At 37.8% G+C, this 20,829-nt stretch overlaps 2 protein-coding genes across 5 annotated transcripts; one reads left to right on the forward strand and one right to left on the reverse strand.

Moving 5' to 3' along the window:
- The first annotated feature begins 681 nt into the window (after positions 1-681).
- On the forward strand, positions 682-5,206 carry LOC130673729 (ubiquinone biosynthesis protein COQ4 homolog, mitochondrial-like). 2 transcript variants are annotated; one of them, XM_057478894.1, is made up of 5 exons: positions 682-774; positions 845-2,147; positions 3,955-4,301; positions 4,373-4,596; positions 4,747-5,206. In XM_057478894.1, the coding sequence occupies exons 2-5, from the start codon at positions 1,874-1,876 to the stop codon at positions 4,895-4,897; spliced, it is 996 nt and encodes a 331-aa protein (XP_057334877.1). In that variant the 5' UTR covers positions 682-774; positions 845-1,873; the 3' UTR covers positions 4,898-5,206. The 2 variants fall into 2 exon arrangements, with proteins under 2 accessions (XP_057334877.1, XP_057334876.1); XM_057478893.1 differs by having other exon boundaries at positions 683-774; positions 845-1,722; positions 4,747-5,195.
- A 939-nt stretch (positions 5,207-6,145) lies between these two features.
- LOC130673712 (discoidin domain-containing receptor 2-like) lies at positions 6,146-20,448 on the reverse strand. Of its 3 annotated transcripts, XM_057478865.1 has the most exons (10): positions 18,811-20,448; positions 12,496-12,830; positions 11,954-12,059; positions 11,002-11,882; positions 10,633-10,916; positions 10,060-10,560; positions 9,644-9,960; positions 9,341-9,517; positions 8,927-9,161; positions 6,146-8,339 (listed from the first exon to the last, which is right to left on the reverse strand). In XM_057478865.1, the coding sequence occupies exons 2-10, from the start codon at positions 12,650-12,652 to the stop codon at positions 8,001-8,003; spliced, it is 2,997 nt and encodes a 998-aa protein (XP_057334848.1). In that variant the 5' UTR covers positions 12,653-12,830; positions 18,811-20,448; the 3' UTR covers positions 6,146-8,000. The 3 variants fall into 3 exon arrangements, with proteins under 3 accessions (XP_057334848.1, XP_057334846.1, XP_057334847.1); XM_057478863.1 differs by having other exon boundaries at positions 10,060-10,916; XM_057478864.1 differs by having other exon boundaries at positions 9,644-9,948; positions 10,060-10,916; positions 18,811-20,446.
- Between the last annotated feature and the right edge of the window lie 381 nt (positions 20,449-20,829).

The following is a 20,829-nucleotide window of genomic DNA, read 5'->3' on the forward strand; positions in this document are numbered from 1 at the left end:
AATCTAATTAACTAATAAAGACGTCATATATTTGAATATATAATCATTTTTTTTTAATAAATCAAAAAAAATGTCTGATTATAAAATTCAAACATTTAAAAAAAATTAAATTATTAAATAAAAATTTTTCGCGGATTCAATTCTCAGTTTAAAAAAAATTAATTATTTTTCTCGATTAATTTATAGACTAATTAATTATAAGATCTCTATAGAAGTCTCTCTTACTTTAAATTCCTTTATAAAATATGATAACTTGACCCAAAATTTCCTGTTGATAAGCAATTCCTGCTTGGAACCTTCCGCGGTCAATAATTTATTACACAATACCATAAATTATATTTATTGCCAAAGTTTCGGCTTATAATCCAACCCATCATCAGTTTACTAAACTAAAAAAAAACTACAATTAAAGCAAATTTTACTCACTGCCCCGATAACGATTAAAATTACAAACCGTACCCTTATCAATAAAATAATTTACACAAATGTGTAATAAATTATCGATCGCTAAACGCTTGGAATTTCTCAAGTGATTAAATTAAAATTATTAATGACACCTGTCACAAAGTAAATTAATAATTAACACTAGTAATAAATCATTCAATTCTTCATAAAAAATATTTACAAAAAAAAAATAACATATTCCAGGTGATAAATTTTGAATGATCGATAATAATTTATCATTTAATGGTAGTAGGGGTGTCAGAGAATGATATATTAAGACAACCAGTAGCTTCAGGTGAAATAAAATGGCACAGCTGAAAAAGTCGACAGGTAATTTATCACTTATAAGTTTATTTATCATAATTCTAAGATTCTTATATAATTTTATTTTATTTAATAGAACCCAGCAACAAATACCAGAAATCCCAACTGTTCTGATTCCGTGGACTCCTTGAAGTCTCTAGTAATTTTCGTTCAAATTTTTTTCTGAAACAAATCCTCTGAATACAAAATTAAGAACGAGGCTCGATGCTCTCTATAATCTAGGGATCTACGTTTTAATTTTTAAAAATAATCATTCGTTCAAGAGAAAAACGTGAGCAAAGTTTCCATTTACTGCTAAAGTGCAACAGAAATGTGACGTTCGTCGACTTGAATTTGAGAGAAAAAAACTCAGACCTCTTTTGCTAAAAACCAGACACTGGACTAAATTACAGACATCACTGGACCAAAGGTTTAATTCAAAGTAATTCCTTATCTAGATTCACAAGACGTAATCAGCGACGGTATAAATTTTTTGAAAAGGACACGACTCCTGGATCCATCTCATTAAAATTAATGGCTGCTAATTATACTATTCATTTAATAACGAAGTCTACTACATTTAATAAAATTCTGACGTTAATTATCACATTCAAGTGCAATTTGAAATCTTAATTGATAATTAAATAAATAAATATGCTAAGTAATTTTTTTACTTTTTAATTCAGTTCAAAATTAAAGACTTTCTTCTTTACCGACCGCAATAATTCGCGCGTGTCGGCTTTCGTGCTCAGTTCGGTTCCAGCACCTGGGCTCGATTGACGTTTTTTAAAAATAAAAACAAACTTGAGCACATCAGTAAAAAATAAATGAATTAAATAAAACAAGACAATAATAAAAATAATCAACATCAGCCACGTGGGCCGAAAATTTACATGACACGAATAAAATACAGTTTCAATTCCGGAAACGGTATAATATGTAGAAGAGGAATTTTAAAAATGATAAGGTTATCAAGTACGTTGTCATAAATTTAAATACTAAATATTATATATATATATAAAATTAAGTATAGATGCATAAGAGAAGACATCAGAATCTCAAGTATCAAGAACTGGTACTGATTTAAATAATAAATATTAAATAAAATAGTGACAGTGGCATCAAGATGCAAGTTAGTGAGCATGCATTATGGAATCAGATATCATCAGCATTATTCTACGGAGTGTCGTCATTTTTAATCACCGTCATCAACAAAACTGTGCTGACGACATACAATTTTCCATCATTCCAAGTACTGGGTCTCGGGCAGATGTTATCGACGATAATTATCCTGTATGTCGCTAAAAAACTCCACTATGTTGACTTTCCTAACCTAGAAGTATCAACACTACCTAAAATATTTCCTCTGCCGCTTATTTATATTGGGAACATGATATTTGGTCTAGGAGGAACCAAGCAACTGAGCTTGCCCATGTTCACAGCATTGAGACGATTCAGTATCCTGATGACAATGATCGCTGAGTACTACATGCTGGGTATCAAGCCACGTATGTCTGTGCAGTTGAGTGTACATACTATGATAATCGGTGCTATTGTTGCAGCTTCTGACGACCTGGCATTTAATCTAGAAGGATATATATTTATATTTCTAAACAATTTGTTCACAGCAGCTAATGGAGTCTACACTAAGAAAAAATTAAATTCAAAAGAGCTGGGAAAGTATGGGCTCATGTATTATAATTCGCTGATTATGTTCCTGCCCTCGATTATTGTCGCCTGGTGGACTGGTGACATCAACAAGGCGGTGGAATTTCCCCACTGGACGAATTTGATATTTATTGTGCAATTTTGCTTGTCATGTATCATGGGATTTGTTTTGTCATACAGCGTTTTGCTCTGTACATATCACAACTCGGCTTTAACTACGACTATTATTGGCTGTTTGAAAAATATAACTGTTACTTATTTAGGGATGGTTGTGGGTGGTGATTATATATTCTCGTGGTGGAATTTTATTGGGTTGAATTTGAGTGTACTGGGAAGTTTGATTTATACTTGGGTTACATTTAAACCAAAAGATATTGTCGAGCCAAAATATTCACCGCTTGTTAGTACGCCTAATAAAATTCAAGTTATATGATTTTTATTTATTTAGATTTTTTAAATTTAGTGTCATTTAATCAATTACTTGGTGATTATGCAGCAGCGAAATTTATTTTTTTATTATGAGAATATTTAGTCACTTAATTGTAAATTTAAAAATTTTTAAATGTTTGCAATTTGAATTCTGAGAAAACTATTGAGTTGGGGTAAAAATTTATAGAAACTTTTTTTGTAGACAATTAATTTCTGTACAAAAAAGGTCTCTTTACACTTTTACGTATTTTTAATAGTATGATTAGAATTTGAATTTTTAAAAAAATCGATTTTAAAAATTAAACATTTATTTGTAAATAAAAAAATTTTTTGTTTAAATTAAATTTCTAAGAAAACTATTGAATTTTTGAAAAAATTGACGGATACCTTTTTTGTAGAGAATTAATTTCTGTACACAAAAGGTCTCTTTGTATTTGTACGTATCTTTAATAGTTTACTCAAAATTTAAATTTTAAATTTAAAAGAAAAAAAACTGTACAGTTAAAATTTTCTGAGCGCGTTTTTTAAATTTAAAATTACATTTAAATTATTGACTTTACGTTAAAATTTCCGAAAATCTTATTTTTACAGAATTGACTTGTCTACAAAAAAGGTCTCAACAAATTTCGACGTAAACTTTATAACTTCGTAGTTAATTAAATTAAAACAGAATATTTTTTATTAAATTACGCCAGGTTTTAATTATTTTTTCATCAACCTGCAGTTGTGTAAATAAAATAAAATAAAATTAAATTAACAATTTTTACGACGAAAAAAAAGTAAATAAATAAAACCGCGAACATAATTACCAAGTAAAAGTAAAACATCTCGCGGGATTCGAGAAGTGCCATTAATATAAGAATTTATGTACTTTATAATTAATTATTAAGTTTCCTAATTACCTGAATGGCAAAATTAAATTAGTATTTAGCGAAACCAAAGTTATATTGTAAAGTATTTTATACAAAGTAATAAAAAAAATAAACAAGTAAGGCCTTGGTCAGTGCCGTTGATAACGTGTATGAATGTAAAGATAAATAAAATATTTGATAAACTGTAATATCAGCAATTGATTTTCATTTATTCAATCCTATACTTTACTGATTACAGGTACACTACTAAGAAGATATTCAACCGCATCCGGTAATGAGTTTGCCGACTTTTATCTCAAGAATCACGTAGAGTTGACGAGTCTCCAGCGCGCGGTTCTCGCTGGAGGTTCTGCTGTTGTTTCGCTAATAGATCCATCACGCGGAGATATGATTGCTTGTCTCGGCGAAACAACGGGCACACAGGCCTTGAAATACTGCCACCAACGCATGCTATTATCGCCCGAAGGTGCTAAAATCCTGAGTGATAAGCCTCGTATCAATACCAAGACCGTGGACTTTTCTCAGCTGAAAGAGCTGCCCGATAATACTCTCGGAAAAATTTACTATGACTTTTTATCAGTAAACGTAAGCTTCAGTCACCTCATTAATTTATTCAAACCCTACAATACATAAGTAAATAACAATAATATTTCTAGAAAGTATCACCGGATTCAAGGGATGACGTTAAATTTATAGATGACACAGAGTTAGCATACGTGATGCAAAGATATCGCGAAGTTCACGATATATTTCATGCAGTTCTGTTGATGCCAACAACTATGCTCGGTGAAGTGAGTGTCAAGTGGGTGGAAGCACTTCAAACCAAGTTACCCATGTGTATCGGCGGCGCATTGTTCGGTGCTGCTCGTCTACGTCCTCGGTATATAAATTTATATTCATATCAACATGAGCATTAACACACAACTACTACTGCAGTTAAATATACAGAGTTTGCCTACAGCAATCATAACATCAATTCACTCACTGTATTTTTAAAATAAAAATAACAAGTAGTTTTTTTTTTTTTTAGCCAAAGAAAACTCTACGTCAAGTATCATCTGCCTTGGGCTATAAATACTGGAAAAAATTCCGGGTTTCTTTTAAATACGTACTTTGAAAAAAGGTGGGAACAATCACTTGATGACTTCCACAGGGAAATGAACATACACCGGCTGGTATAAATTAATTTTTATGTATAATAGACTGTAAAAAATCGGAGTAATTACGGATTTTATTTTAATCTGAATTCACTCGGAGTCCTAGAGTAAAAAAAAAATCACTCCGTACAAGGAGTAAATATGGAGTTCATTTTTTTAGTGGAGTAATTTTGGAGGGATTTAAATTTTATTTAAATTTACATTCACTCCGATTTGAAACTTTAATATCAAAGTAAACTCCGGAGTGAATTTAACTCCGACGGGATTAAATAAATAGTCACGCACTCCGGATTTAATCCGTATTCACTCCGCAATTTTTTACAGAAATTTTATAGAATTAAATAAATAAATAATTTAAGAGTTACACAGTATAACAATTTTTTTTATTGATTGTAACACTGGAAATATTAAGAATATAATTTTTCAATGAAATACGATAATCCATATTACAAAATTTTGTGTTACGGTAAATATATATATATATTTTTATATATATATAATTTATTATTAATTATATTATATAATATATATATTTGTTGTTTATTTAGAACTACGGATTGTTGTTTAATAAATCTATCAACTACTTGGAGACATTAAATCATTCGGGCGTCTGATTATTATTTTAAAAACTTGATTTAATGTTTAATTCAGAGTCGATACTGTCGCGTGATTATATATGTACAGACTACAAATTAGTACATTATTATCATAATAATAATAATAAATAATTAATTAATTCATTAATTAATTATCATGTTTCATCAACAAAGCAAATACTGCATTATAACAAACAACTAGTTTCACTTTAGCCCAATAATTAATTGTCATAATTTGCAATATCATATATCACGAGTGATGCAACTCCCAAAAATTGATTGTCGTATAAATTGTCATTCCTCGTAGTATTTTATCAATAATATATAATAATACCGCGGTTTCATAACATAAATTTTTAATACTAATCCAGCATTTATTTAAATAATAATTATTATTATTATTAAGGCCATTCGCAGGCAGTGATCCCGACTTTTTTAAAATTTTCAATGACTTTCAACTAAAATAAGCGTATCAAAATTTTATCAATTGATTTAAAAAAAAAAACAAAAACCTTTAATTGAAACACGGACGATTTCGCCATGATCCTGAAGTTAGCAGACAATTAAAAATTTTTGAATTTTATTTTGAACAATTAAATTTGAAGAAAAAAAAAAACTGAAAAAATGCACGTGTAGAAAATTAAAAAGTCTATAAGTGCAATTTTTTTTAATATTTTTTTTTTATAATCTATCATTTTTTAAAAAATCCAAAAAATATTAGACGTCGGCTAATTTATGATCCTGAAGTTGGCAGACAGTTGACAATTTTAGAAATTTTTTTTTCTACTAACTAATTACAAAAAAAAAAAATCTAAAAAAATGCACATGTAGAAAATTAAAAAATCTACAAGTGCAAATTTTAGAAATATTTTTTTTTTTTTTGATTAGTTATAGTTCTTGAAAAAATCACATTTCGCCAAGGTATAGATTAAAAAAAAAATTTCTTAGAGTTTAAATCAATTGGGAGTTAAACCAAATTTGTAAAATAAATTTCAGTTAAATCTTAATGCCAATTTTGGAATTCGAATTTCCAAATTTTGTAACTAAAATTTATTAAAAAAAAGTTTTGTAACTTCTAATTGATAACTGTAATTTTTTTAAAATTCTGTCTCGACAAAATTGTCCTTTTTTCAATTAATTAATAAAACTATAATACAGTTACGACAGTTGCGTCATTGCATATTTTAAAAAAGTGGGGGCACTATCTGAGAACCCCCTTAATATTAATAACAATAATAATAATTATTATTATTTATCCTTTATCTTTTGTAAACATTTTTAAATAGCTTACATTTATATATATTTATATATATATATCTTTAAGAAGAAATATCAAGCAATTTGTGTCACATGACATATCACAATCTGATGATTGCATTTGTGGTACTTCTTATGTCTTAATTGTCATTGTAAAATTACATTATTAAATTAAATCAATGCTAATTAAATTCAATAGTTTGTTCCATAGAGTACAGAGGATAATACTACAGTAACAATTATTTTCGCCATGTAATGCAAACGATAGTTTACAAATAAATTGTCTATGATGAATAGAGGAAGAGCAGCGGCGTACTCGAGCGACAATGCACTCAAGTTAAATACGATTACAATGATAATAATAATAGTAATAATGTCAATTATAATAATAATAACAACAACGTGAATAGAAGCCGTAAGAGCAAGTACTCGCATACCTGAGCGGCGAAGAGGAAAAGGTACAGGTGTATTATATTATTAATTTACAAGAAGTCCACTCAACTATACATATATATCTTAAATTTCTTATGTAATCCTTCGTTACAAGTTCATTATTATATTAATATATAAATATTAATTATCAATAATAATCATATATATATATATATATTTATCATGAGCATGATATAAATTTAACGACGCGTCTTTGGCTTACATTGAAGACTAGGATATGTGGGACGCAACGTGAACGTTAACTCATGAAGCGTTTTCTCTTAAATTTACCGTCGTTGATAATTGCATTTTTTTTTTTTAATGTTATTATTAAACATGATTAATTATTATTAACTTTTATCAATAAACTCCACGTCTCATATATCATAATTTATAATCTAATTTTTATATTGACTGGTTCTAATGACTAATAGAGGAAAACAGTTAAAAAATAAAATAAAAAACTAGATAATTAGATTTTACGTCTACTCTTGTCGGCGGTCTTTTAATATTGTTTTTTTTTTCTTTTTTTATCGATGAGCTGGAGAAAAATTAGCACTTGACATGGATTATAAAAAATCTTACCTTGTAGATGCTTATAAATAAATTACGATTATGCTTACAGGAAGAAGATAAACCTAGTTGAGCATAAGTTAGTTGGCCAGAGCATATCCCTCGGCTAGTGTTGGTGGTGATTGATGATTGTACATACAATATATATTATATATATATATATATTTATTTATAAATATATAGATATAGAGGTTAATGCATCGTAGCTGATTGTGTTGGGTTATTTGGTCCTGCAACATGCCGAGCTAACTTCCGTTATTACAATATTCCTATTCATTAAGCGTTAAACGTTTAAGGAAGACGTAAATGTCCTCAAAACTCGGGCGCTCTTCAGCGTGTTTACTCCAACACTTGGTCATCATGCGGTAGAGATCTCTGGAGCATGTTGCTGGCTGTGATAGTACACGTGTTTTCTTATCTTGGGATGAACAAGACAACGAGCTTGATGATGTCGTAGTACTGGTGGTCGTTGAGTTGTACCAATTACCGCAGTTCTCGAGGACTTGCTCCGATGTCATGTCGGAAAACGGTAAGTCTTCGCAGTATGTTAATATCTCCCATACTGTTGTTGCGTATGACCATACATCTGCCTGACAGCTTCGCTTACCCTGCAATTTTTAAATCACCAAGGTATTTTTTAAATTTATTATTATTATTTTGTGTTATTTAATTATTAGGGATGCGCGAATCGGGTTCGAATCAAAACTATTTGAATTATTCGTAACTTTTCTAATTATTCGTCAATTTTGTAATCATCCGAAAGTTTTTTAATTATTTGTAACTTTTCAAATTACTCGATTCGAACAGAGAAAATTTTGGTCAGCTTTCAAAGGGTGCATCGGAAATGATCTAGCTCTAGCTATCGCTATGTAGCAACGCTTCGCTAAAATTAGAGCTAAAGCATTTCCGAATGCACCCAAATATTTAATTTTTATTTAAGGGAGAGCTTAGTTTATAAAGTAACCAAACTCTTCAGTGTCTAAACTCTATTTACCTCTGACAATAATTTGAATTAATAAAAAAAACTATTGCAATTTTAAGTCGTTCAAATAAAATTTTTGAATCACTCGTAACTTTTAAATAATTTAAAAATTCTAATTATTTAAAATTTCAAATTTTCCGATTCTAAGTTCGATTCGACTAATTCGTAAGTTGTAACTATTCGCCCACCCCAGTAATTATTTAAAAGACTTGCCAGTAATACAGCCTCCCATGCCATCCAACGAAGTGGTATCTTGGTGTAGCACTCGTTAACGTAATACTCACTATCGTATTTGCTGCAATACATTGCGTGGTCTGATACCTTGATCGATAAATTCTTACCCACCACACAATTCCTTGCGGCTAGGTCACAATGAGCTATATTAAGGCTCTCCAAGTATCTCATACCCGATGCAATATGTGTAATAAATTTAAGTAATCGATTATAACTGCAATTTACAAAATTTATACTGCCATTAAATAGCTTATTAATTATTTGCATAGCAATCCCAATATCAACATCAGTATCAATGCCAATGGCAATAACAATACATGCATTAATACGTTGGGTTGGGATCAATGTATACATTTCTGTATCATTGTTATTATTTGTTGTTATTTGTTGTACCTTAATGGCGCTTCGTTGTCTGATTTTTCACGATTGCGAATGAAATCTGGCAGATCTCCAAGCTCGCCATACTCGAAGACCGCACCAAAAGGCTCCTCCTCAACTAATGCAACTATTCTCGTGATATTTGGGTCACGGATTTTAGCCAAAACATACATATCTCTCATAAAATCTTTCCTGATAAAACCCACAAAGCAGAGAGTATTTAATTAATTTATTTAGTATGTTGCGGATAAAAATAAAATATAAAAAAGGATAAAATAAATCCGGCGAGCAGTGAGACGATAAAACAAAATTATTTACTTGAGCGAGTCGGTAACTCCACGCCAAAGAGACCGTACAATAACCAATTGTCGATTTCTTATGGTGCCCAAATCCGGACTGTGGATTCCTTTGGCCTCGCAGAGATGAACAAAACCAAAACTGCCCTCTCCTATCTTGTCCAAGATCCGTAATCGGTGTCTCGATATGTGCTGGATGTCGTAATTATCGAGAACATTGTGCTGATGATGATAATGCTGATGATGATGTTGATGGTGATTATGATAATCCTCGATCAATAATGAGGTAAACAGACTGGATCCGGTGTGCTGTTCTCGTCGCTTTATCTGAAATTTTCTCTTTATACCAAGTAGAAATAGTGTATTTTAAGATACATAATGATAGAGAGATAAAATGCTAAGTAAGTTAATGAATGTTTTATGAAAATAGACACAAACCGTGAGAATGTCTGTAGCAGCGTAGTATCCTTCGTAGACTTTATGGCCCTTAGATGAATAACCATGATGCTTGGATGACCTGTGGGCATAGGGAGTCTGCGGTTGCGGCCTTTCATTTGCCTCAGCCTCGGGCAACGCTACTGTTGTAGAAGTACCACTGGTACTACCACAGCCAGCCGGGGCTGAGGAAGAGGTAGAAACAGCGGCAGCATTAGCAGACTCGGTGGCAAACTCAGCGACGTCCGCATAGTCGGTTTTACATCCGTTGAATCTTTCCTCAGGGAAGAGAAGTTTGTATGTGCTCTCGGCGTAGACACTGCGATGCTCATACTCGCTGCTCATGTCACAGGAATGGCTCTGCTGAATGTGCTCCCTCATGAGTGTGGCCGCGTCGTAGCTGGACATGGACCCGGACCTCAGCTTGGACGAGGACCCTTTCAAGCTCCCGGTCAGTCTGGACTGGGTCCCGTTAACGACGATCGGCGTGGGCAGCTTCAAATCCTTGACATTTATCGTTATACCTGGAGCTGTTGAGCCACAAAGCAGTGCCGTGTGTTTTTGTAGAAGTGCTACCTTGTTTCGACCGCGAAGTTTCATCAGGACGACTGTGCAGGTCAGGAGCAGCGCCAGGACCGTCAACGCGCCGCTCACCAGCCCGATGTAGGTCTGCGACCACCGTGGGCCCACTGGAGATGCATCTGGCGTCTGGTTCCCGTTGACCTCGGAGTCCGTCACGTTGAATTCCTCGCCGTTTAAGAACCCGGGGTCCTCGGTTGTGATGGAATCGTTTTGAACAGCACTCGACGCGGTGTCCAATAGCCTCTCGTCGCTCGAATTACCGGACCTAGATCCTGTAACTGGAGATTAAGAGAGTCTGAGTAGTAAGAGTCTCATTATATCAAGAGTGTATCTTATTACCAGTAGAGACTTATATAAACTTACGGCTCTCGAAGGAAATCTCGCTGATAAGAAGCCACTTGGAGCGTGGCTCGAGTTCCAGTTTTACGAACCTACCGACTCGTGATTTTAATGATACCAAGATGGGAATTATTCCCGGTGAGTAGGGTGACTTTTCTTCAATGGTCATTTCAATTGGCGATGAGTCGTAATCAATACCGTCTTTTGAAAACCATACTTTTATATTTTTAAATACTTCTATTCCACGTACTGGCGCATTTGCTGAATAAATAATACATACATTGAACTCTCTAGTGTCTGTGAATTCAAACACAACCGGCACGGGATTAATATCAGTCCATCCGACCCAATGAGCTAAGCTAGATGAAACCCTGGGATCTTCACCCAGCATACCATCAACTAATTGACCAAGACCACCTATTAAATATTTACGATCTACATCTGTACGCCCATCGTAAGACGTATCTTCAACATTGGAACCCCCGGGACCAAAAGCTACACCCCGAGGTATCTTGTACTTAACTATTCGTTGTTCCCATATACAACCGTATATTTCAACTCTCATACACACGGTCCGCGGATGCTGACTGTAAGGTACAAATCGTACCCTACTCGCCACGAAAGGCAACTCAAGTTTTTGCCTCTCCACCAGGTACGTATTGCTATTGCCTCTCAGTATTCTATCACCTTTAAGTGTCTTGTACTGATGCCACTTGGAGTCTCTCCAGTACTCCAAAAAAAATGCCTCCGCATACTCCTGCCCCTGACCGTTGCCAAACCGGCCCTGAGTCTCTGTCCACGTTATCAAGTGATCCGTCGTCAAATCGATCTCCAAGTACTCGCGTATGTCATTGCTAATCTGCGCCTTGGGACACCACGCGCCCCCATTCTTCTCCTGTCGTATTCTGGGTTTGATTACATTTTAATTAAATTTTATAAATTAACACCCGTAATTATGAGTAAATATAATAATTACCTCGCATTCTGTGGACCGACAGACTTGGTTTCATAACTAGATGAGGCGGATATCGCGTCGTCGGGTATTTTACCCTCTTCCATTCCCAGCGGGAGTACACATTGGGCTGTAAAATAATAAATTTATCAACTGGGTATTGAGCAAAGAGGAGTGAAGAGTAGCAGTACAAGTTGGAGTAGGAGTAAATGAAAGAATCGTATAGTGTATAGAAGGTAACGTGGCGTGGTGAGATGGTTAATAATGAAATGGCATTGGGTATACGGCTGAGGCGGGTGCGGGTACGGGTTGCGGGTTGCGGGTACGGGTGCAGAAACTAAAACGGGTACGGGTTGGACGAGGGCTCGTTTTCCAGAGCTTCCGCACGTTGAGCGGAGCGGCGCCCGTCGGTGGTCCCTTGGGCACTTGGTTAACTGTATAACACGGGTAGGAACGTACAGTTGTGGTACGGGGATAGAATGAACACGATGTTAAAGTGTATGGAGGTAGTAGAGAGCGAGCAAATTTCCGGAGCGACGCTCTCACTGTAGATTATTCATACTCACCGGAAGCATTCTTAATCTGGTGCTCTGCTGCTGCTGCTGCTGCTACTGCCGTCGCTGCTGCCGCTGCTGAATAACAGCGCGGAACTATAGACGAGACTACAACAGCGACGACAGCTATTCTCACAAACAGATTGACTCGTACTGTAGTATTCCTCATGATATGCCGACTCTGCTTCAGTTGTTTGAATCCAGTTGTTTGCCCTAACTACTACTGATTCTACTTCTGCTTCTGCAACTGCAACTGCTGATGCTGATGCTGCTAAGCCGTGCGATGATGGCCATAGCAAACTCATTGCAGGCCCATCCACCGGCTTCTGATGTCATAGCATTTTACGCTGAAACAGAACAGTTGAACAAGAGAACAGTTAATTGTTCCGTTTGTCGTCCCTTCGGGCGCACGCCGAATGCTATAATTGGCCGTAGAGGAAGACGCGGAAATTAAGCTTGGAATGGGGAGACAAGTAAACGAAGGAGCCAACCAAGGAGACTAGACAAAGACATTACGAGATATGCCGGTATCCCACGCCGTACCACCCACCCCATTTAATATCTTCTCGCTCTTGCTCACTGCTCCCAAGCGTTTTATCCACGGGAAAGATCGCTCGCCAGCAGCCACTTTAGCCCCTTTTCATTGTCCGGTGAGTCGACAAATGCCAAGCAGTCGGAAGTTTAATGAGATTCTATACAAAAATTGTTTTACCCTTTGATTCGAGTCTATCCACTTTTCCCATCTCTCATTGCTATGTATATTTATTTCTATTGCTATATATATATATACATATATATACCCACTGTGCTCCATCTTCCATTTGCTTAAGTTTTAATTCGAGAGTTTGACGATGCCCTGTCGGCCGGTGTACAGCCAAAGGGCAAGAATATATACATGTATTTATATACAAGTGGACGGATATATATTATATATGTATGTATGTATGTTTGTATTATATGTTATGTAAATGTGTATAGCTCTTTGTCGGTGGATAATACCCAAACTTTGCTTTTAGGGCGAACGAGGGGCAGCGACGAACGAGTAAAAAAGAGGACACGAAGACTGGCATCAGCAGGAGCTGAAGCTGTAGCAATAGTGTGACGAGGGCAATTGGATTGATAAAGTTGATCGAATTAATGACCGAATGCCAATGAAATTTTTAACTTTTAAAGGGTGTTGCTTTTTTCACAGTGCGTTTGGGGCATTAATTATACCGGTGAAAGGGCTTTGTGCATGTGCGAAAAAGCTGAGTACCGTCGAGCTGCGGAGGCCAGGGGAGAGAAAGGGAGAGGGAGAGAGAAAGTTAGACATGAGGATATGAGGCAGAGAGTACGAAAGAGAGCAAGAGGGTGAGGTTTTGCTGGCTGGCTCGTTGGTTGGCTCGAGAGAGTAACCAACGACGGCAGAGTCAGCCATGCACGGCAGCGGCAGTACCAGCAGGCAGGCATAGAGCAGGGTACACTGGCTGGCATAGCAGGAGGCAGGCAGGGAGCTGAACAGGGAACCCAGCGTTTGCTCTGCGCAACAAGTAAACGAACGATCAATACGCAATATATACTTGGTGTCCACGACGCAACGTTCAGGAAGATACTTTTGACCGACTCGATATGTTGTTTTTTACTTCATCATTATTATTATTATCATCGTTACTTTTTTTTACTTCTTCTGTTGGCATTTTTTTACTTTACTCTATTTACTTTTTACATTTCCTTAGTTGTCGGCATCTCCTTGCCTCGGTCCATTCGTCGCTGAAAGTTCATCCTCCTCGAGGACCCACTACTGCTGCTCCCGCAGAAGCTGAATAGCTGTAAGCCTAACGATTTCCGATTTTCCGGTTAGAGTATCGCCAAGAGACTCCGCACTGCTCTCTGTCTGTATCTGGTCTGGTTCGCTATGGTCTGGTCTGGTCTGGTCTATTGGTGTGTTGGTGGACTAGCGCAGACGCGCACACACAACACTACACACCATACAATTTTAAAATCGAACCACTTGGATCTACCGGGAACAACGTGAACGCGAGCGTGTTCGTGTTCCCGTTCGGTGGCCGATAAAAAATGTAAAAAGTTTCTCCGGCGCTTTGAAATATAAATTAAGGCACACAGCCATCAGGCTGGAAGATAAAGAACAAAAAAAATTTATATATAAAAAAGATAAAAAAAAAAAAGCACAATAAAAAGACGACCAAAAGACAAAGTAACTAAAAAGGCGCGCGAGATAGAGTTGAAGAGTCCACGGTGAAGAGCGTGTAAAAAAAGGTTTCATGTATCAAAGAAGTGGAAATTGAAGAATTTAATGACAAAAGTGCTGTCTCTCTTGTTTCATCAAGGCTCATACAGTGTCTCTTGTATTAGGCTGTAAAACACAGCCGCACGCGAGTGCTATACATGACAGTACAATATAGGAGCCAACAGCCAAGCAGAGTCAAAAGAATAGAGATACATATATATATTTATATATATGTATATACATATAGATACAGTTAAAAGAGACTTGGTCGTCGTCGCTGGCGTAGTTGGTCTAGTGTTAGGGAGATGAACAATGAGCGTATGCCAACAAAGTTATCGCGGCGCTGAATAGGCGATGAAATTATTCACGGGCAATCTGTCGTAACCGAGTTAATTTCGGCTCGCTGCGGAAATCTACATATTCCAGTCAGTATAAGACCATCCGCGTGATGCGCACGCATCGTCAACGACCAGCCATTGTTTCTCTCTTTATTACATACGTATATATATCCCATAACCCATCTCATATCCTATTCTCTCTTGCAACCTACTCCACCCCCCTGACCCTCCACCCGTCCTCCGGCTCTCCATCCTCATCCACATCCACCCCATATCCTGCAACCAACATCCAACTGCCAATATCATATCAACAGCGTGTACAGCCTAGACCTCTTGTCTATTTCGTATCCATCATCATATACGCTCCCGCCAAAATTAAATGTAATGGGATACTCTACTCTTGACTAACAGAATAAACGACTCGTGTGCGAATTGAATAACTTACCGTCACGGGTTGCCGTGCGCACGCGGGACCACCTAGCAGCTACACGACTACTGCTACTACTACTATTACTGCTACTGCTACTGCTACTGCTACTACTACACCAACTAGACGATCGATCTTGTGTCTGTAGGTTTATGTTCCTCTGCATTCCAATTCTATCTCATACTCTCTCCCTCATACATACATCCTGACCATAATCCTCGCCTACCGAGGTCCTGTCCCCCGTTTTCTATATCGCAGTGGGACGGTGAAGGAAGCCAGTCAAAACATGTCCGCGTCAAAAGCCCACCCTCATTTATGTCTTGGCGAATGCACCTGCGCTCGATTTATCTCTTTTCCCGGCGTTTACCTATAAATATATATATATATATATAATAAACGCCATAAACTATATGTTGTCTCGCGGCCTTACGCCGATGTATAACGACACCGAGGGTGGTGAATCCAGGGGGCTTACCGTATTTTCTCGGTGTTAGATGTACGTAGATGTATATAGATATATGTATGTAATGGAAGGGTAGGATGGGCCCCCATCACACACAATCACAATACAGCCCCATCCCATCAGACGCGTTCATCGTTCATGTGGATCGGCGGCCGCTGCAAAACACAAAACAGCCAGCAGCCAGTTTGCTTCGGCAGCTTCCTAAAAGCTCCTATTGAATTACGGTTCATTTGCATGCGCACGTGACCGTGTCTGAAAGCCGGTGTAACGAAAAAACACTGGGGAAAAAAGGATGGCTGGAGCTCTTTATGCTCCCGGATGATGTGATCTGAACCCTCCAGCAGACCTTGATTCTTATCGTCGCCCGTCGTTATTGATATTTAATGTGTTTTATTTTGAATATATAATGCAAATATATATATAATGCCACGGCAGTAGTATCTGATGGATATGTATGCAAAAACCGTGAGTGAATAAGTGAGTAAGCGAGCGAGCGAGCGAGTCAACTACGATGGAAGCTAAGTGTATATCGTATAATATATACATAGATATATATATACAAGTATAAGTACAAGTAAATATATTTATGTATGTATGTAGTAAGGCAGTACAGTTGCTTTGCTGGATGGAAGATAGAACCAACTGGAGGTTTCTCAGAGAGTACTGATAATTCGGTTAAGATCCCGGGCGTGAGACGAGCCTAAAAGCATTTCCTAATAGCAAGAGTCGTCTCATCTCGACCCTCTCGGTCCATTTGCTCGGATCGCGGTCCCGCCGGCTTCTCTGGCGGTCGGCGGACGTAAAACCTATATATATAGATATGTACACCAGCGGACTGAGATGAAAAAAAAATAAAAAGGAAAAAAAAAAGTAAAGAAAGAGCAAGAGCCGGAGCTGGAGCCAGAGAGCAGTAAAAGATGGAACGTAATAACGACAGGATTTAAGGATTTTTATCCCGCCACATATGTTGCCAGGTTCGCCTACCCCTAAGCCACTAACCAGCCGCTGAATGGCCTTCGCAAGCCTGTACGTGGCGTCACCCTCGAATTCCTTGAGCCATTATCGTTGGACCCCGGCCTCATACCCAGCCGGCTTTAGCCTTTGTTGTTTCTCATGTACACTCGCTGTATTGGCACTATATAATGCGATGTGTATATATGCCTATGGGTTGTATGAGTGAATGTACGCCGGTGACGCGTGCAACCATGCGACACGACAGGCGATACGTTTCCGCCCGCGATATGTCTACGTGTTGTTCGTTGTTCTCTCTTGGTATAACTAAACATATATAATATAGCAGCATTATATCCCTTCGTCATTCGACGTTGTCGGCGTATAGTAGTTCCCTTGTGATGCTCGTGATGTCGATTATTGCGAGCCGACATAACCGCCAAACACGAGAACAATGTTGGGACTAATTGCATTTATCAGCGACCGAGCGTGTCGATTAGACAAATCCACTATTCGCTTGCTAGCTAGCTAGCTGGATGTATTCTAGATAAATATGTTCCCCATGTCTGTGTAAGAGATGAATGTCATTTATGTATGTATGGATGTATGTATTAATGTATGAATGTGTATAACTTCAAAGTGTATTTTCGCGTATTCTGTCAATTTGCCGAGTCTCGCTAATTCCTTCTTTCATTGTGGTTGACACGAGTAGAGAGAGGCAAAGAGAGAAAGATGAGAATTTTAGTACAGAGGGAAATGGTGAAAATGTCGATATAGAATTGCGTAAATGTGTGTACGTGTGAATGCATGTATGTGTGTGTGGGTGTGTTTGTTTTTGTGGGCACAAGTGGGCGGGCGGGTGTAGGTGAAATGGTGAAATTGGCAAACAATAATCGACGTGAAACATTTCTTCATTCGTTCGTTTGGTTTCTCTCTGACAAACACACGGTACACATGCTGGGTACAGTGGCAGTGGGCAAAACCAGGGGCTCGAGCCGATTGAGTAATTGATTAACGTCCAACGTCGAAAGGGCGAGCGATCAAACCATACGGTCCAGAGTCTATAGGGTGGTTTTTCTCTTGCTCGCTTACTCCTACACCGCACAACAGACGATGAGAATCGTGATGTGCCTATTTTTCCCTTCATCATCCTCTCTCCGGTCTGCTCTAACAACCAAAAAATATAAAGGAAAAAAATAAAGGGAACAAGAAAAGAAAGAACGAGCGATAAAAATATAAAAAGAATGAGGAAAGAAACGATTACTTTGCTATCGAGTTTGAACCACCCCCTTTCTGCACGTGTGGACCATGTTTACTTTCAATTACAATTATGGATATTGATCCTTGGTCCACGGTTTATCGGGTACGCCAGCAGTCGTCGGTACGCGATGGATTTGACTTCGGAAATTGTTTTTTTATCTCTCTCACTCTATCTGCTCTCCTCCTCCACTCATTGTTTTTGTTTTATTGTATTTTTTTTTTCTATTTTATTTTATTTTACTCAATTTTTTATTTTTTTTTTGGGCTCTCTTCATTCCAACATTCGTAAAACGATTCTCTGGTGGCTATTGACAGTTAGGCAAAATGTCAGGTGCAGTAACATCAAGGATTAAAGTTGGATAAATTGAGACATTGACATGTGAATTGTACAGTAAATTAATATTACATCTGTGATCCCTTGACATTGCCAGTTTGTCGATAGCTCCTGCGAGTCATGCATCATTATTTAATTTTCAGTAACATCCGACACTAAATAAATAAATGTCAAATTAAATAGAAACATAACAAAATAAAAAACAACACGGTGGCTATTGAAAACAATCCATTACAATAAATAAATAAACACGAACTTGTACAGATAAATACATGAATAAATAAATAAATAAATAAATAAACAAATAAAAGTATCAATAACACTTACCATTTATAAATGATGTACTGGAATGTTGTTTCATCCTTTCCGGAGGTAGAAAACGACTTGAGACCCATTGAATTCCAACATCCAACATCCGTATCCTGCCCGCCAGGATATTGCTCAAAAAATAATAAAATAAAAAAATACAACTTTAGCCGAAGGGCTTAAGGAGACGCGCGGGGGAGTTGACGACTTGGTCGTAACGTCTTGCCAGCCGTAGTCTTTTTATCACAAATCAGATCTTGGCTTATGTTCGCGCGCACTCTCGAAATCCTGCGTCTGTTCTCGATGGTATAATGCTAGTGTCTCCGGCACAGCATCCACCGGAGGAGTCTCAGTAGAATTGTCTGGCTCGGCATCAGGGTTGTGATAAAACACTGAAACAGCGGCCTGGCTCGAGTGCGCAAAATCGAGCATCGCCTTGTTGTATCTCCCTTCTCTTTTGGCACCCGGTGGCAGTGGCTGATGGTCCCCTCTACTCAACTCTCGACTCTCTACTCTCTACTCTACTCTACTCTTCTCTCATCTCTGTGCACGATGATACCTATACCTATAACGTAGCATAGGATAGACTCTGCACGGCACTTTGGCTATCCGAGAGTGCCGGGAAACACCTGCGGACACCCTCCATCGTTGCGTTCATGCTTTTCCCTTCGCTATACTACTACACACTACTACCACCACCAACCCTCGTCTCTACTACCACTACCACCTTCTGGTACCCCCGAGGCCGGTGGGTTATCATCGCTCTCCCCGGAGATCCCATTGTTTTATGCCCCCGCCATGCGCGATCCTGGCCCTTTATCAATAATCTCCTACCTGATATATACTCCGCCGTCGCTGCCGCGTGTCAACCACGAGATGCTTCTGAGTTACTTGAACAAACCTAGAGGATCCTTGAACCCGCAAAGCAAAATGAGGGAAGAGAGAATAGAAGAACAGAACAAGAACAAGAACAAGAACAAGAACAAGAACCAGAAGAAGATCAAGTGTGCTATGCAGCTACGGCTGTTCAAGACTCTAGTCTCTGGCCTTGAAAGGAAAGGAAAATCTTGGTAATTTCCGCGCGCGAGGATTGATGAGACAGCTATAGGTGCTTTAATATATGTCTATATACATTATATAAGCGTACGTTGCTATGAGGCACGCGATGAGGAATTGTTGCCGGTGATAATACAAAGCGAGCGGTGGTAGAAAGAGCGAGAGGACAATTCAAGAGGTAGATCATAAATTAAAGGCTAGAACTGATGGATCAACCTATGTGCTACGGGCTCGAATTAATCGCTACGATTTGTTCCTCCGACTCTTTTTTTCTTTTTCATCGTTTTTTTTCCCCCATTTTTTTTCGCTTTTTTCGCTCCTCCACAATACCACTCACTCTATCTCTTGTTTTATTTTTCGCACTGACTCAAATAATCCCTCACCGGCGTGCCGAGGTGACGTTGATGGTGGTGATGGTGGTGGTGGTCTCTTGTCAGTATACAGGCGTAAAAACCCTTGACACGCTTGCGACTCTGCGATGCGAACAAACGATGTGCGATGAGGTAAGCGTATACACAAGTATAAAGAGAGGCGGCCGTTGAAAGAAATAGAGACAGAGGCGAGATGATATGAGTTGGTGGCTGCTTATATCGCGTCCCGACGCTCTCGCTGCTGATGCTTCTCGCCTCTCTTTCTTCCGAGATTCTTTTTTTATCTTTGTATAAAGGCTAAGCGCCCTCTGCGAACCCTCTCACGGTATGATTCACCGCATTCCGCTGGTAGCAATCTCACAACACCCCCACGCCAGGTTTTAACAACCGATCCATAACGATCTGGATGCGAGCGAGAACTGTAACATCAGCATCAGCATCACGGCAAGCGCGAGTGACTCTCATCCATCCATCCATCCATATGCTGCTGCTACGGCTCCTGTATCTATATAATATATCATATACAGCAAAGTATATGAGACGACGTAACGTCTCTTATGAAGCCTTTATCTCTCACTCACTCGACTACGCCGCGCTCGACGCTTTTAGTGCT

Source organism: Microplitis mediator, chromosome 8 (genome assembly GCF_029852145.1).
Source record: "Microplitis mediator isolate UGA2020A chromosome 8, iyMicMedi2.1, whole genome shotgun sequence".
Classification (NCBI taxonomy): Eukaryota; Metazoa; Arthropoda; class Insecta; order Hymenoptera; family Braconidae; genus Microplitis; species Microplitis mediator.